Below are 17,058 nucleotides of genomic sequence, written 5' to 3'. Positions count from 1 at the left end.
ATTTTACTTTTACATGTGATCCTGAAGTACCAGTATGCCGTAAATGTGTGCATTGCCTTGAAAACACATAGGGCTAACAAGTAGTAAATAAATCACCCCCATTCATTTTAGTTCAGTTTTATTTGATTCACTTTCCTCATTTCAATGCATACTCCTACAAGAAAAACTAAAATAATCTTACGCTTTATATTTTTCTCTATTTTATAACCAGCCCTGACATTTGCAGGTTCAATTTCCTGTGTGTTTACCTTGTTCTGCAGGTTTTGTCACTCATGCTCGAGGTCTTTAAAGAGCTCAGGTTCCTGAAGCTCGAAGTCAGATCCTGAGGACAAAGTGTGACATTCTGGACGGTGTTGTGAGGGTGGTCGGGGCAGAGGTTACGGGGAGGAAGGGGCTGGGGTTTGGCCTGCGAGGGGCAGAAGGTTTGTGTCAGCCCTTAGGGTCCAATCAGGCTGATAAATATGGCTGTATTTACAATATTGACAAGAACAGAGACATACGCTGTCTAGACAAGCTGTCTGGACACTGCTGAATGATAATTATATAGAGTTCTGAAGCAATTAGTCTTAACATCTGGAAAAGAGTTAGCATTAAATGTTTTGTGTTTTTAGTTAGATGTCTGAGAAAAGGTCTGTGGCTAACACAAGCTTCAGATATTTTAATGTTTTGGTAAAACTAGACCCTTATGGTTAATGGATGTGACCTAAAGTCATGGGGCCGTGGTGTTTTTAATTTAAAATTGCTACAGCAGATTCATAACACACACACACACACACACACACACACACACACACACACACACACACACACACACACACACACACACACACACACACACACACACACACACACACACACACACACACACACACACACACACACACACACACACACACACACACACACACACACACACACACACACACACACAGCATTTGAACTGGGGTCAGCCAGTCTGGTCTGGAAAATCCAACACAGGAAAGATGTGAAGAGGGAGAAATATCACCAAAAAGTCTTCCTGTGTAAACATCCAGGTCCTGCCTTTGACTTTTCTTAATTCCCTACAGCGTCACATTTTCACAGATTATCAAACTCTGTTGACATCATTTAAAAGCATAAATACACGTTCACTCAATTTACAGTGAGATGTTATTAAAAAGATTCACAACAACTCTTGCATACAATCCTGATTTTGAACTCTGTAATGAGAAAAGGCCTTCAGTGTCATTTTCTAAAATGTGTTTGTGTTCCTATACTCATATTTTATGTGATGGTAGTTTGATCCTACCTACAAAAAAACTACCTAAGACCGTTGGTAAGCAAAAAACAAGCTCATCAATCAATCAACCGATGTTTATTTATAGAGCCCAATATTACAAATGTTACATTTGTCTCAGTGGACTTCACAGTTTGTACAGAATATCAGTATGACAATACGACACCCTCTGTCCTTAGACCCTCACATCGTACAAGGAAAAACTTCCAGAGAAAACCCACAGTTTAAAGGGAAAAATGGGAGAAACCTCAGGGAGAGAGACAGAGGAGGGATCCCTCTCCCAGGACGGACAGACGTGCAATAGATGCCGTGTGTAAATTGAAAAGATAATACATTTACAACATAGGTAGACCAAATGTTTGGAAATGCATGTGTGTATAATAAGAAGATGAAGCCATCAGGGAAGTAGTATGATGAGAGTCAGGCAGGACCACAGTGACAGGTTCAGCCACAACTCAAAATCCAGGACTCAGGATCCAGGAGTCAGGATACAGGACTCAGGATCCAGGACCACAGCAACAGGATCAGCCACAATTCCCGGCTCACATTGTACTTTTAGAGACTAGGAACAACCAACAACCCTTCATTCTTGGAACGCAATGCCCTAGTAGGACAGTAGGGTATAATCAGTGCCATATAGATAGAATCTATATAGCCAGTGTAAGGCAGCCAGAACAGGAGTAATGTGGTCCCTTTTCCTAACTCTAGTTAGTACACGAGCTGCAGCATTTTGAATCAGCTGAAGCGACTTAACTGGGCTGAGTACAATAACTTCAGTTTTGGCCGTGTTTAACATAAAAAAATGTAAGGTCATCCATGTTTTTAAGTCCTTGAGGCAGCATTGAATTGTATTTAGATGATTGGTTTCATCAGGCTTGATGGATAAATATAGTTGAGTATCATCCTCATAACAATGAAAATGTACAGAGTGATTCCTTATAATAAGCTCTGCTCAGTTTTTGACAAATTCACAAAATCTCCATGAGCAAATAGCTGTCATGGAATTGTAGTCGTCCATTTTCCTGAGCCCTTCAAGGACTCCGTGTTCAACGTTTTGCCAGTCCATACTGAAGCAACACAGGTAAAAATCTGATTTTCCCGAAGTATTCCCCTCTCTTTCCCCCCCTTGCCTTTCTACCTTTAGTTGTATAAATAAATGACGAACACAAAAGTTGAGAGACTTAACTTTTTTCCTGACCTTGACAAAACAATCCCAACACAAGTAAACCCTAAAAATGTCATGTAGGTCCTCAGTCTTACAAATCAACAAAGAGGTTTGTAGAAATGACTTCTTCATTTATGCTCATCCCTCAAATACTGAAAACATTCACAGGATGGTCTCCAGCTCTTGCAGAGATAAGCTGCTGTCTGGATCTTCTGCTCCTGGGTTTTGTGCCTCAGGTGCTCCATGAGTTTTGCTGTCATGATTTTCCTTGCTGGCTCTGGTGTGCCTGGCAAAAACTCCCTTCTCCGTCCCGGATGGCTTCCTCACTGGCAGCTCCTGCTGGGGGCCGGGGGTCTCAGCATCACCGGGCACGTATCCAGGCAGGCTGCTCTGCGGGTGGAGGGAGCCGTGGCGTGGCGGCCTGACCCCTGCCCCCCCGCCCGAGGCTCCTCCTGAGGACAGAGCCCGGGGGTTGGCAGCAGACAGACTGACGCTGTGTGTGGTGGTGTGAGACATCATGCCGCCATAGTAACAGCTGCCTCCGCTGCTGGTCATCTTGGTTTTCTGCTTGAGGTCAAGAGCGAGGCTGCGTCTTAACCACGCCTTCTTTACCTCCGCCTGCACCTGAGAACAGAAGGAGGGAGACAGACAGAAAGTTATGTTTTTTTCATTTATTATTAGAGTACATCTGCTTTTCAAAAGTAACTGATTCATTACCTCTCCATTGCAGAAGCAGTAGATGAATGCCACAAAAAAGCCCTGAAAAAAATGTAATTTAGTTAAAAAACAAAACATCATGGCACAGTCTTTATGCTAAGCTAAGCTAACAGCTGCTGGCTGAAAAGCAATGTTTACCACACAGACCATGTGTGGTATATATATTTTATATGGCAAAAAGCAAATAAGTGCATTGTTTAAAATGTAATATCACACACTTGAAATGTGTTAAAATAACATATATAAATATAAATCCTTGAAACTTTTTTTTCACGAGTTCAGGTTTTCAGAAATGTTGCCTCATAGTAGCCAACAACCCTGAGATAATATTTCTGGATTTAGCACTCCAACGCTTTTTTAAAGCATTTCAATAGAAGTTATAATCATAGTCATAATAGAAGCTTGAATTAAACATTAAATCACAGCATTCTATGCAGAGTTTATAATTGTGTTTTCTGACCTGAGACGAATTGAAGAACATCTCGTAATGCATTTGAACCTGCCACAGCAGCCCTGTGACCTCAGTGTAGGGGAGAGCCATGAACACCATGTAGTGAACTCCAAACAACGGCATGAGGACTAATGTGGACTTCAGCAGCTTCCTGAAGATAAACAGCACAACATTCATGTCGTTTTTTAACTTTTGTAAAAACTATAGTGTAGAATGATGGATGTCTATTAAACATTTTCAGTGGAATTTCAAAGTAAAATAAATATTACCGATACTGCTGCCGAGGGTCCAATTTACCAGTGTTTGTTTCCCACAGTTTAGAGGCCAGTACACGTATTATATTAACAAAGAGGAGGAAATTCACCTGTATGGACAGAGGCCGCAGTTAGAATCAACCCAAGTGTAAAAGGTATTTACCGTATATACAATAGTCTGAAAAAGTATTTTTTCTTACAACAATAGCTGCCAGAATGGGAACTTGATAGATCCACTTCAGTTTCCCTGCACTGATGTCCCAACATCTGAAAGCAAAGGGAGAAAAAAGGAAACGTGAGGAATTATGACACAGCTTTGTGGTAATATAAAACACTGAAAAGCATCACAAGACTCACTGTGTGTCCGCCAGCGATGCTCGAGCACTGACCCAGACAGACACGAACACAGCTGGAACACCTGGGAGGAGCGGAGAGAGATATTAGGATAATGTGAGTTTGTTTAATCCACTGTAAGACAGCAGAGTATCTGGTCTGATGCAGCTCACCCCAGCCGATGATGGTGAGGGCCCACAGGTAGTTCTTGTCAGAGAGGAAGGCCATGAAGATGAGGCTATGAAGATACAACCCCTCCACCAGGATCCAGTAATGATTGGTCGCCAGGAAATAAAGAAAGAGAGTGACGGCCGCTTTACAGCCGGCCTGAGGACACAAAGAAGAAGGAAACATCAACATGCCATAAAATGTTGACATGAAAAGTCCATTAGCTCCGTTTCTAATAAAGGAATAGTTTGACGGTATGCTGTCAGCACAGTTATGGTGTTAACAGAATAAATGTTTATAAATATGAAAACACATTGTTCACCATAGGGGGCTTCAATGCATTGAAGTCTTCCTCTCTGTCTTCAGATATGGAGTAGAGCACGGTGTCCTTCACGAAAATGCTGACTGCCCGACTTATGAAGGAGGAGAAGAGGTGAATGTGGATGTAATTGCGTGTGCAGTGGAGCCGCCTATAGGGTTAAAGACACATATTTTGACTTGTATGTTGTTGATGATGTAGACAATAGACTGTGAATACCGATGCTTTTTGAAGAGATGTGTTCATGTTTCTCACTTGAAATAGCAGAGGATGGAGACGGCTACCAACAGCGATGCTAGAGAAATGGAATATCCGACAGTGTACATGAGGTGGAGTCTCTCAAACACCTTCTGAAGCAAAACAAAAACATGGTTAATAGTGCGCAACAGACACCAGGTATGTCTAGGTGCTGAGGTATTACTAATTTACGCTGCTTTATATTGTTATTCTACTTTACAGCATCTCAACAGCAAATACAATACTTTTTACTGTGAATTTCTCAGCTTTAGTCAACTTGAGATTCCAGTTTACCATTGCTTACGTGTCCAGTAAAAACCATGTATTCCAGATGTGTTTAGATTTTGAATATAGTATTTGCACAGTTTGGTACTACGGATCTGAATACACTGTTAAACAGCAGTATTCTGCAACACTGAAGATTTCAAAATCTGTCAAAATCCAAACACTCTTCGTATGTAGACAAACACACATGTGCGTACCTCCTCTTCAATCCTGTGGTTGGAGGTCAGGTATGTGGTGCACTCGGAGTAGTTAGCCCAAGTGCGGTTGATACTGGCAACCTGCTCCCAGTTTCCTGACGCGTCACACTGTCGGTAAGCTCGTCCTGCATGGGTCACAGGAGTGCAAAACATTAGCAATAGTGTAATTTTTCATTTGAATAACGTTTATGTCCTCCTTGTTAAGCTGCTCTATCATTATTCCTGCGTGTTAGCGTCTCCTGAGCTGACCCACCTCTGTGGTTGAAGTCGTAGATGTACTCTGGACACAGCACTGACACCAGCTGACCCGCCTTGCTCCACGGCCAGCAGATGATCCCGTCCCACTCGGGGACACAGTCACCTTCTTCACAAATAAAGGAACACAGCTGTTAGACAGGTAAAGATAAAGTTTGAGCTTTCCTTCATATTCAATGAGTATTTATTTGATCCATCAGTAAGCAGCATTTAATTGTAATTACTAGACAAATATACACTGAACAAAAACATAAATGCAACACTTTTGTTTTTGCTCCCATTTTTCATGAGATGAACTCAAAGATCTAAAACATTTTCTATATACACAAAATAACCGTTTCTCTCAAATATTGTTCACAGATCTGAAAGAAATCTGTGATAGTGAGCACTTGTCCTTTGCCGAGATAATCCATCCCACCTCACAGGTGTGGCATATCAAGATGCTGGTTAGACAGCATGATTATTGCACAGGTGTGCCTTAGGCTTGCCACAATAAAAGGCCACTCTGAAACGTGCAGTTTTGCTTTATTGGGGGGGTCTGGGGGGGTCCGAAAACCCTAGGGTTAAACCCTAACCCTAACCCTAACATGTCACCCATTGAGCATGTTTGGGATGCTCTGGATCGGCGTATACGACAGCGTGTTCCAGTTCCTGCCAATATCCAGCAACTTCGCACAGCCATTGAAGAGGAGTGGACCAACATTCCACAGGCCACAATCAATAACCTGATCAACTCTATGCGAAGGAGATGGGTGACATGTTAGGGTTAGGGTTAGGGTTTAACCCTAGGGTTTTCGGACCCCCCCAGACCCCCCAATAAAGCAAAACTGCACGTTTCAGAGTGGCCTTTTACTGTGGCCAGCCTAAGGCACACCTGTGCAATAATCATGCTGTCTAATCAGCATCTTGATATGCCACACCTGTGAGGTGGGATGGATTATCTCGGCAAAGGAGAAGTGCTCACTATCACAGATTTTTTCAGATTTGTAAACAATATTTGAGAGAAATGGTTATTTTGTGTAAATAGAAAATGTTTTAGATCTTTGAGTTCATCTCATGAAAAATAGGAGCAAAAACAAAAGTGTTGCATTTATATTTTTGTTCAGTGTAGCTGCATTTAACCACTTTAGATACTGTACTGGGTAGTTCAATCTGTATAAAAGCATCATGACTAGTGCACTCTTCTGGTGTTGTCATGTTTTGGGTGAAAACTTTAATTAGAAATATTAAAAAGGAGCTGTTAGTTAAATGTTGTTTCTCTGACATGGAGTTGAAGAAACAAGTAGCATTACATGGAAATACTCCATTAAAGAATCTCAAAAAAGGTTTGAATGGTTATGATTGAAGAAAATATCACGTGTTATGGTTTCCTAAAATATATACTGTCAAATCTTTTATTGTTATACTTTTATATTGGAGGATTTTGTATGATATCTGTGGATCTGATGTTTGCTGTGCCTCGCTTGGACATTACTTTTCTTCAGACTGTAGGCTCCATCTTCCTCTCCAAATAGATCAATCAAACAATTAATCAGTAGCATGAATGAAAAATGACCTGCTTTTGTCTGCACCCAAATTCATCTCTGTTAATCACAGAGATACTGCTCAGCAGGATATTGGATGGGTGCCATATCTGATCCAAAATAAACAATTGATGTCATAAATACAGTTTCTGATTACATATTTGGACATGCACTCCCTGACCTCTTCTGTTTTCATAGTAACAATTGGTATGCTATGAAATAAATATTTTTAAAAGATAACAAAACTCTTTGACTTTAATTGGCAAACTCAACATATTCAAAATGTTTAAGTAATGTTATGGAAAGGTTTACATTGTATTCATATAGTCTTTTTAATGACAAGAAAACTACATTGAGCACTGTCTTGTCCCTAATTTAAATGGATACAATTATCCAAAAAAAGCATGCTAACCTTTAACCAGGGCCAACTGTGCCTGGATGTTCCTCTCACACCGGGCGTGAGCACCAATCAGAACGTAGATCTGCTCATCTCGGGTGATGACATCATCAGAGTCGATCTGTATAGAAAGATGCAATAAAGTTATTGAAGTGACGGGGAACATGTTAGTTAAGTACAATTTTGAGGTAATTTAATTGAGCATTCCCATTTGCTGCTACATTATATTTTTACGCCACTACAGTATATAACCAACAAATAACTTATCATCTATAAGTGTGAATGCTGTGCAACAGCCACAAACCATCCAAATATCAAACTATTCAGCCTTTTCAGCACATGATGGTAAACTTTCAACTTTTTCAAAATATGTAATACTTTTTGAAATATTCAGCTTTTTAAAAATTTTTTTTAACATGTGACTCAATGGGAGGAACCTTCAAAATCCTCTTTTACCTACACCTTGTGCTACTCCTTCCACATACTTTCAGCTACAGAAACCATTCAAATATTAAAATCTTCAGCTCCTTCAGGACATGTGTGCTATGGCTTTTCTTGTTTTTGAAGTTTATACTTTTTGAGATATTTAACTTAGTTTGGAGCTTGGTAAAGAAGCCTTCTTCAGATTTTAACATGAGTGTGTATTGCGCAGCTCGTTAAAGGCTAGAGTGCGTGATGTCACAGCTAGAGTGGAGGAGAGCTTGAAATTCGCCTTTCGCCATTTTTTCTTAGTAAATCTGCCAAACATGCCACATTATGGACCCGAAAGTACACAAAAAGCAGATTCCGATGCTCGTCAGGGTCCTGACATCCTCCACGCGTCGACATTTTACGAAAGCAGCTACCGTTTTTAAACTATAGTTAGAAATGTAAGAGGTTTATTTCTCATTCAGAACAATGGAAAGGCTCTCCTTTCACAGCACATCTCCTTGGAAACCTTTGATCTCTGGGCTCACGTACACAGGTGTTTGATAACGTCGTCACCATAGTAACCTTTGATCTCTGGGCTTACACACAGGTGTTATGATTAGGTGCTCAGCACAGAAACAAACACTGAGAAACAGACTGGAGTTTAAAGACTTTCTGTCGGATGGAGACTTCATACTGACTTCAACATGTTCCACATATTTTATACATTATTGGTGACGTATGGTTTTAGTTCAAAAGTGTGCAGTTAAAATATTCTGTCTGGTTTTTACTTTTTTTTCTCTTCTTAATACACATTCATTCACTACTATTTACATTTAATATCTAACTCCTTCAGCCTACTTTCAGCTACAGAAACCATTCAACTATTAACGTATTCAGCTATTTCAGGACATTGAGGCTATACAGTTTGTTGTTTATACCTTTTTTAAACCCTTTCTTTTAAATATTAAGCTTCTTCACTATTTTTCCTACTCTTCCAGTTTAACATTTCACTTTCAAGTTTCCAACAAAGTCATTGCAATTCATTTGAGTTGTAACAATTTTGATTCAAATCATTTCACTTTTCTGCATTTCTCCGCTAAATTCAGCAACACACTTACTTGGTTTTTGTAGCTAAAAGCAGCTACAGAGACCATTCAACTAATAACATATTCAGCTTTTTCAGCTAAATTCAACAACAAATGTACACAGTTTACAGCATTCGCACGCATTTTCTGCAGGAAATGCATTTTCTAGTTAGAGGTTAGGATTGACTTTATTGATCCCTTGGTGGAAATAACAAATTACCCAGCAGAATATAGTCAAAGATCCTCAGTCAAAATAATGCATCTATGATTATTATCCAATTTGTATCCAAAAGCATATTAGATATTAATCGGAAATGGGTTGGTGTGCAGAATTAATATACTAATATAATAAATATAATATTAAAATTACTTTTGTGATTTAAGAATATTCTGACACTCATACTTTCATACGTTTACTCAAGTAAAATGTTGGATATTGGACTCGAACAGAGTATTCTACACTATGGTATGATGAGTAATTTTACTTTATTAACATAGGCTATATATATATATATACAAACAGTTCTTCTTTCACTACTGCCTGCTTACATACTTTTACTTAGGAAACGATTTAAATGCAGGATTTTCCCAGTGTGACATTTGTACTTTACTCAAATAAAGCATCGGAAAACCCACTGAAGTCCCTCCTCTGAAGTATTTTCCCAGCTACAGGGCGATGTGTCAGCCGCAGAACCTCCAGAGGATCTGATGTGCTGCCTCCAGGTGTTGTGAAATAGTTTTGTGAGGGTGCGGTATGTCGTGATCCCTCGCAAACTGCTTTTTTTTCAGTGGAGGGGCGGCCAATCGCCACATGGGGGTCTTTACCTCGAGGCCTTGGCCATGCCGGTGAGAGCTGCTCCACACAAGCAGATCTGTGTTGGCGGCTACATTTCACAACAGAGCAGCAAAACTAGCAACTACAGAAATCACATGAGAATCCTTTGACCGACAGAAGAGGGCGGTGAGAGAAGCGATTAGGCAGAGATATTCAAAGAAAGAGACTTGGCAAAAGTTGGAAAGAGGTAGAATAGTTAAGTTGCATGAATAAAAGCATCTCATAACGTAATATATAAACGTTATCCATCATGAGGGCTGTTTTTCAGAAGACTGAGCACTTTCATAGTTGATACTTACAACTTTAGGCTCAATACAAAGGAGCCAACGGACAGGCAGCAGGAATGACACGAACGATATCTTAAATCTTAAATTCACATTCAGTGTGAATGCACCATCAGTTTTTCAAGGTTTAGCAAAAATGCACATGGAAGAAGTGAGCATTTGACTTGATAAATGAGACTTGGGTGATACATCACAATCAGAGTTGATGTTAAACCCATTTACTTAAATTCTTCAAGACAGTTTCAGTTTCCCGATATATCCATGCGAGAGAAAATACATTCTTGAGATTTGTGAGAAATGTATATTCAAATGGTCATGTTGTGAATAGAATATTCCTTTAAATAGGATTCTTAATCTAAAAGTTGAACAACATATTTGAATATATATTTGAATATATACTTGTATATATATTTACTATTTTCTGTAAAGCCATAATCTCAAAGATTTGAATTCAGTCAGTCAAAACTCTATTTATCGCTGAATGAGGTACCATGGGGTTTGACCCCACTGATGGTGTCTGTGGAAATAATCCTGGGAAAAATCACAAGGGGTGCACACTGTTTTAATTTATAGGAATTGAGATCCAGCTGCAACTACCACTTATAAAGAAAAGATCTTTCAAATTGTAACTTTAAGCAAAGGAAACTAACTAACTGGAAACTTTTGCTCATGTTGATGGATATGTGATAACTAACATTCTTGGCATAAGCCTTTCAAATAAACCGTCAATGGGTGAGCACTGTTTTTAGTATTGTATCACTCATTCCTTACAGTGATTTGTTTTTGGGGGGGGGCACTTGAAGCCAAAGTCAACACAGAGAATTCAGATGAATCCACTTGTTGTTTTTGTGTGGACTGTGGACACTCTGGCTGTGTTGGCAATTCCATTAAAACACTCGTCGATAATTTCTGCCCACAATTAGATATTGGAAGTTTAATGTTAAACAAAGACGGCCTCGACAAAACATCCCCATAAATTAAAACAAGCAAGTAAATACGGAGAAGTGGTTCCCTTTCGTTGCACAGGAGGGTTTTGTGCTGACGGACAGGGAGTGTTAGCAAAACAATCAGCTCTCCTTTGTATCATAATTGAATTTGCTCTCTCAGACCTCTGCTTCATGTGAAGTGATTTTCGGGCTGACTGAGCAGGAGGTTGTAATTCTGCTTGAGGTCGACACTCAGGATCGACCCGGCGAAGATAAAGAGACGGCGCTCAGAGGCCACGGTGGTCTGGGAGCTGCAGGGGGGGGTCACGCTTCAGTGGGTGAAAGGTTAAAGGGGTCACCCGGATGGAGGTGAGGTAAAGCAGGCCACAGGTGATTTGTTATTGTGGAGATTCTGCACTTTAGTGAGGTACCTGTGCAATTCCCTAGTTGTTATCAGTCATTTCACTAATGTAGAGGCAACATATCCTACAATTATATTAGTTTTGTTGTTATTTCTATGGTATTAGTTAGGCATTCAGTTAAAGGGTCCATACTGCTAAAAAAAAAAACGATTCGCTATCCCCTCACTTGTTAAAAAAAAAGAAAAACCACACTCTCTATGCTGAGTGTTGCTTGTGAATGGCTGGCACCTTTTCTGAAGTACATAACGATCAAAGAGAGTCACAGATACATGACATTTTCTATATTTGGGAGGATTATTTCTGACTCAGTCATGTTATAGTGTAAGATATAAAGCTCCTGTGTGAAAAGCTTAAATGTAGAATATAAAAACGAATCCTTGAGACTGAGAATTGAATTGCTGCTATGTTTCATTTAAGGAGGTGATTCCCAATACAAATAAGATCTAATGAAATAGGATCCAATAGAACTTTGTTGCACAAATCATAAATACAAAAAATAAAATGGGATTGCAAATATTGTTTTCGGGGACCAAAAGTAAATGCAGAGAAACTATTTTTCCCTCTATGCTTGGTCGATAAACGTAATCAAATAGAGGAAAGTAAATAAAAAACAAAGAAAAGTTAAACAATAGTTGTGAAACCCATTCAATCAATTAAGTAATCAACAATGCAATCACCAATCAGGATAAGTAGATTAAACTCACCAGTGCCATCACTATCATGGCACTGTGGAAAAGAGCCAAGACACCGGTTCCTTTAGCAGGAGACATGACGTCTTTTTTCGACTCAAACTGGACGTTTGTTTGACATCAGAACATCTTAAAACGTTGCATTGAAGGAACTCATATCCCAAAGTTAAGGTCTCTTCTTCTCTGGTGTCCCATCGTTGCTCATGGTGTTCTTGTTTCTGCAGATTCTTCTTCTGGAGCTTTTTAAAAGTTCTCTTCTTTGCAGGCTTCTCCTCGAGTCTCGGTGGACACCGCGTCTCAGGTTTGAGGGATAATGTAGAAGTGTGTAATGAGAGAAGAGAGACAGAGGGAAGCACTGTGGACCAAATCTCCTCCTTTTACAGTTCTTTGGATGGCTGTCTATCAAACACAGGTTGGCTTTGATTGGCTGTGGCTTCCACCTCAGTTAACCCTTCGTGCTCATCGGCTCTGCTCCTCTGTCTCTGCTGTCTTGTTTGTAGATCTGTCTTTTTTCCGCTTGTCTCCTTCCAGACAAAGTCAAAGGGGCGGAGCTATAGACGTTTTCATTAGGCATGAAGACTTTAAGCAGTGGCAGTAATACAATATTTGCCTGTTTGCTGATTTAATCACAATTGATTACATATATCAATATTTTCTTAGAATACCCCCTAACGATGTTTTAACTTAAAAGAGAGCTATAACAATATTGTGGCATGAAAGTAATACTTTTTTCAAATATTCAGACACACTTTTGTGTAATTTATATGCAATAAATGTATGGAATTTCAACATGTTTTAATGCAGTATTTCAAAAGTGTAATTCTGTCTCTAAATGTTCTATTTTCTTGCCTTTGCTGTAAAGTTCTTTGAATTACTCTCCCTGTATGTTTAGGTAAAAAACATTTAATTAATCTTCCTTAGAATATAAACCTTCTCCTTAGCCTTAATTGGTCAGATCTCTAGTGCACAAAAATGTTCTTTTATGTTTTTGTTTTTTTATCCTAGACAAGAATGGAGCACAGGCTTTTTATTAATATTATTATTATTATTATTATGTCCCTTTATCATCAAAAAGAAGCAGTATGATTTGATAAACGTTGGTCCCATGCCAAGAGTCCAACATTTATTTTCCAGTTCTCACGCTCGGACATTTTAGAAGGACAATGATACAGACCAGACTCACACTGCTTACTGTTTGTGCCAATTAACCTATCATCTCTAGAACTAACCTCGCTGATACTATCAGATATAATGAATACACAAATGATAAGGGAATCATAAATAATAATTTGGCTTATTTTTGGGATCAGTTGTGGTTTAACATGTGTGCTTATATATAAATGTTCCCAATGTCAACCAGAAACACCCAGGGGCCCTCTAAGAGATTTTAGGTTCCCATGGTTTACGAGTTATTCAACATTTTTCTCATTCAGCACTCCTTACTTTTATCCAGGAATATATACAACTATATTGGAGAATGTAAATGACAACAGTATAAGTATTTAGTATGCATGGTATTCATTAGATGACGAACCAGCAACGTCTGTGAATATTTGACATGAACAAACATACTGATGTAACTAAGTACATCTACGCAAGTGCTGTACTTAAATAAGTAAATGTCTGCTTTACCTGATTATTTCCTTTTTATGCTAGCCAATATTGTACCTTTATACTCCATAACAAGTTACTTTATATTATATTATATATATATAAATGATTAGCTTATACAAACAAATATATTTATGAGTAAATAGACATGTTATTTTAGGTGGAGATACACAGGAACAGTAGACATAAAGTCATTCAAAGTAGTTCCACCTTAACCAGCTGTGATATATATATATATATATATATATATATATATATATATATATATATATATATATATATATATATATATAATGATGGTATGCCTGGCAGGTGTAGTTTGGTAGAAAGAAACATTTGTATACAATAACCAACATTATCTTGTATTGTTCTCATTTTTGTAGTGAACTGTCCTTTATTGCGCTTTTATTTTGAAGAGACCATTTCTAACGTCACGTTCTGACGTCACAACCAGGAAGTAACCGGTCTCACAACAAGGACAGCAGCAGCTGCGTGTCCAGCCGACTTGTCAAAACTGTACGTTTGGAAAAGTTAAGGCTTTTACATTTATTTAATGATTTGAAAGTTACAGGTTTCTGAAATTAAAGGCCTCACCTGCATACGGAGGCTCGTAGTATTGTCTCCCTCCACATGTACAGCAGGTTACTGTAACACTGTATCCACTCTGAAGGGCATGGCGGGGGCGGCGGTGCTGAGGTCTCTCCGGATCCTACGCCCCCGGACACTAGCGACTTCAGGCAGGTTTCTGGACCCGGGGGAGTGTGTCCTCTTCCCGGCTTCATGTGTGCTTTACCCGCCGTGGAGGAGCTCTCCTGCCCGGTCGCTGCAGGTGTGCTCCGCCCTCTGTGCAGGACACAACAAGTGGTCAAAGGTGAAAAACATCAAGGGACCTAAAGATGTGGCGAGGTGCAAGATGTTCATGAAGTTTGCTTTACTGATAAAGGTAGCTGTGAAAGGTAAGATCTTCAAGAGTCTTAAAGACAATAAGATATTGCATATACATTTCGGAGCGTTTCATGCTAGCTCATTGTGATGTTGGTTTAATCTGCAGAAGGGGGAACCAACCCAGGGATGAATGTAAATTTAGCCAACGTGCTGGAGCAGTGCAGAAGCAAGAACATGCCCAAAACATCCATAGAGTCCGCCATCAAGACTGCGGTAGGTGGAATGGGTGAAAAATGAATGAAATAACTAAACAAAATACAGACCTAGACTAAAGCCAATATAATGAATGAATGACAAAATAAATGTGGAAAGAATATCTTAATAGACTAATTGTGCTATAATAATTAAAAAAATATTATTATTATTATTATTATAATAGCAGCTTAAGTCCTTTATACTTAACAGCATCAATGCTACTTAGCAAAGAGAACAACAAATGTTTCCTTAGTTGTTACCTGTCTGTATACTTATCCAGTATAGAACATATCATGAAAATGCTATTGTTATGATATAAAATGCTGCGATTAACTCATTCATGTATTTTTCCTTGGCTTGACTGGAAAAGACCAAACCAGGGTCGCAGCTCACTTATGAAGTTCGGGGGCCGGGGGGGTGCATGCTGCTCATCGAGGCGCTGACTGACAACCGCACAGGCACCAACCATGAAATCAAACGGCTGCTCTCAAAGAACGGGTATGCTTATATGATATGAAGCAGCTCTGTACTACGAATTGCACACTACAACATTCTGCACACTTCAACATTGAAACTCACATGTCACAATATTTCAAGGCGATAAAAGCAAATGATTACACTTTATAACACTGCTATACTGTGAAAATATTCTACACTGAGTACTTTTAATGTTGATAGTTAAAAAACATTTTGCTGAACTTTGTACTTGTATTGGAGTATTAAGGACAATAGTATTACTACCACTTCCACCACTGGTCAGTAGCCACTAGATGTCCCTAGTGGCTACTGGGCTAAGAATATAAACACAACAATGAGAAAAATACAGCTTTTAAACTCAAAACGTACCTAATACAAACCCATATGTGGTTTATGTATTTCAATCAAGTGTAGCCTCATGAAGTTTAATGGAGTCTTATGTTTTCTCCCACTACTCACCCACAGAGGGATGATTTCAGAGGGAGTGCGCCACAACTTCATCAGGAAGGGGGTGGTGGTGGTCCCGGGTCAGAACGTCTCCACAGACAGAGCTCTGGAGCTGGCTATCGAGGCGGGAGCCGAAGATGTCCAAGAGAGCGAGGATGAGGAGGAGCAGCCCATCCTGAGGGTCAGACATGTTTCTAAGGAGAGCAGTCCAGAAATATGAGGGAACAATAGAAATATTCAGTCCCATAAAGAAAATAACCACATTTTCTCTTTTTTTTTAATGATTTTAATGCATATCCATCTTGTGTTTTTGACTGTTTATCAGATCAAATGCTGTCCTAACCTTGGGATTTGGAAATTATTAAAGGCACTATTTTCTCACATTTGAAGACACACTGTTGATGAGGACTATAATAGTAAATTGCAGCCCAACCACAGTTTAACTAATACTGTGATTTGTTTCTCTGTCCTCAGTTTATCTGTGACATGGTGGAAACCAGTAAGGTGCGGGCCTCACTGGGGAAGCTTGGATTGGAGATCACGTCTGTTGGGTTGGAGTTTTTACCACGCATATCTTTGTCTCTGAGTGAAGATCAGCTGGAGGCGGCTTTAATCCTAGTAGAAGCCCTCAGTGACTGTCCAGATGTAGTTCAAGTCTGGGACAACATCCAGGCTGACAGCTGAGGACGTATCCGGGACATTTTGTGGACGCTGAATATCGCATGTTGAATATTATATTTCGAAAGAGAAAAAACCTGTACCGCTTGTCTGTGAGGAACTATAAGCGGAAGAAAGTTGTGGTCCTTTTCATGATGTATACTTAAATGGACATTTCTGTAATATATTCTCTCAAAAGATTGAAATTACTCGAGTATCATTACGAGCCGGCGCCAAAAGACTTCTGCATTTTCATTAATTTTATTCTAGTCAATGCTGTATTTAAAAGTTTGTAATACAGTAAGAATTGATAACCACATTGACGTCCCTTTTCTTTAGCTCATCATTCATGGGATGCTGGAGAAGATTAAACATTTTACCAAAATCAAATGTAACTTTTATTCATTGAATATGGAAGAAACGTTTATGTATTGACATGGATCAATTTAATATGATTTCTCTTTTAAAGATACCATCGAGACACAATGAAATACACA

At 39.2% G+C, this 17,058-nt stretch overlaps 2 protein-coding genes across 4 annotated transcripts; one reads left to right on the top strand and one right to left on the bottom strand.

Moving 5' to 3' along the window:
- Positions 1-1,338: 1,338 nt before the first annotated feature.
- On the bottom strand, positions 1,339-12,639 carry pth3r (parathyroid hormone 3 receptor). 2 transcript variants are annotated; one of them, XM_079660588.1, is made up of 13 exons: positions 12,245-12,639; positions 7,593-7,698; positions 5,656-5,766; positions 5,403-5,527; positions 4,939-5,033; positions 4,687-4,834; positions 4,370-4,523; positions 4,221-4,281; positions 4,064-4,130; positions 3,879-3,973; positions 3,619-3,760; positions 3,159-3,200; positions 1,339-3,065 (listed from the first exon to the last, which is right to left on the bottom strand). In XM_079660588.1, exons 1-13 carry the CDS (start codon positions 12,308-12,310, stop codon positions 2,604-2,606), a joined length of 1,674 nt encoding a protein of 557 aa, XP_079516714.1. In that variant the 5' UTR covers positions 12,311-12,639; the 3' UTR covers positions 1,339-2,603. The 2 variants fall into 2 exon arrangements, with proteins under 2 accessions (XP_079516714.1, XP_079516715.1); XM_079660589.1 differs by having other exon boundaries at positions 4,939-5,030; positions 12,245-12,638.
- A 1,617-nt stretch (positions 12,640-14,256) lies between these two features.
- Positions 14,257-16,951, top strand: taco1 (translational activator of mitochondrially encoded cytochrome c oxidase I). Of its 2 annotated transcripts, none has more exons than XM_079660590.1 (6): positions 14,257-14,356; positions 14,511-14,796; positions 14,892-14,998; positions 15,351-15,478; positions 15,923-16,085; positions 16,379-16,951. In XM_079660590.1, exons 2-6 carry the CDS (start codon positions 14,514-14,516, stop codon positions 16,586-16,588), a joined length of 891 nt encoding a protein of 296 aa, XP_079516716.1. In that variant the 5' UTR covers positions 14,257-14,356; positions 14,511-14,513; the 3' UTR covers positions 16,589-16,951. The 2 variants fall into 2 exon arrangements, with proteins under 2 accessions (XP_079516716.1, XP_079516717.1); XM_079660591.1 differs by having other exon boundaries at positions 14,276-14,370.
- The last annotated feature ends 107 nt before the right edge of the window (positions 16,952-17,058 follow it).

This window comes from Notothenia rossii, assembly GCF_949606895.1.
Source record: "Notothenia rossii genome assembly, chromosome: 11".
NCBI lineage: Eukaryota > Metazoa > Chordata > Actinopteri > Perciformes > Nototheniidae > Notothenia > Notothenia rossii.
Note: the sequence above shows the minus strand (reverse complement) of the source record. Positions and strands in the feature narration are given on the sequence as shown.

Excerpts from the sequence above, each read along its gene's own strand:
- pth3r (XM_079660588.1), bottom strand. The coding sequence starts at position 12,310 with ATGTCTCCTGCTAAAGGAACCGGTGTCTTGGCTCTTTTCCACAGTGCC. Across the intron at positions 7,699-12,244 it reads CCATGATAGTGATGGCACTG|ATCGACTCTGATGATGTCAT; the intron begins GTGAGTTTAATC and ends CTTTCTATACAG. Across the intron at positions 5,528-5,655 it reads CTACGACTTCAACCACAGAG|GACGAGCTTACCGACAGTGT; the intron begins GTGGGTCAGCTC and ends TGACCCATGCAG.
- taco1 (XM_079660590.1), top strand. The coding sequence starts at position 14,514 with ATGGCGGGGGCGGCGGTGCTGAGGTCTCTCCGGATCCTACGCCCCCGG. Across the intron at positions 14,797-14,891 it reads GATAAAGGTAGCTGTGAAAG|AAGGGGGAACCAACCCAGGG; the intron begins GTAAGATCTTCA and ends TTTAATCTGCAG. Across the intron at positions 16,086-16,378 it reads AGGAGCAGCCCATCCTGAGG|TTTATCTGTGACATGGTGGA; the intron begins GTCAGACATGTT and ends CTCTGTCCTCAG.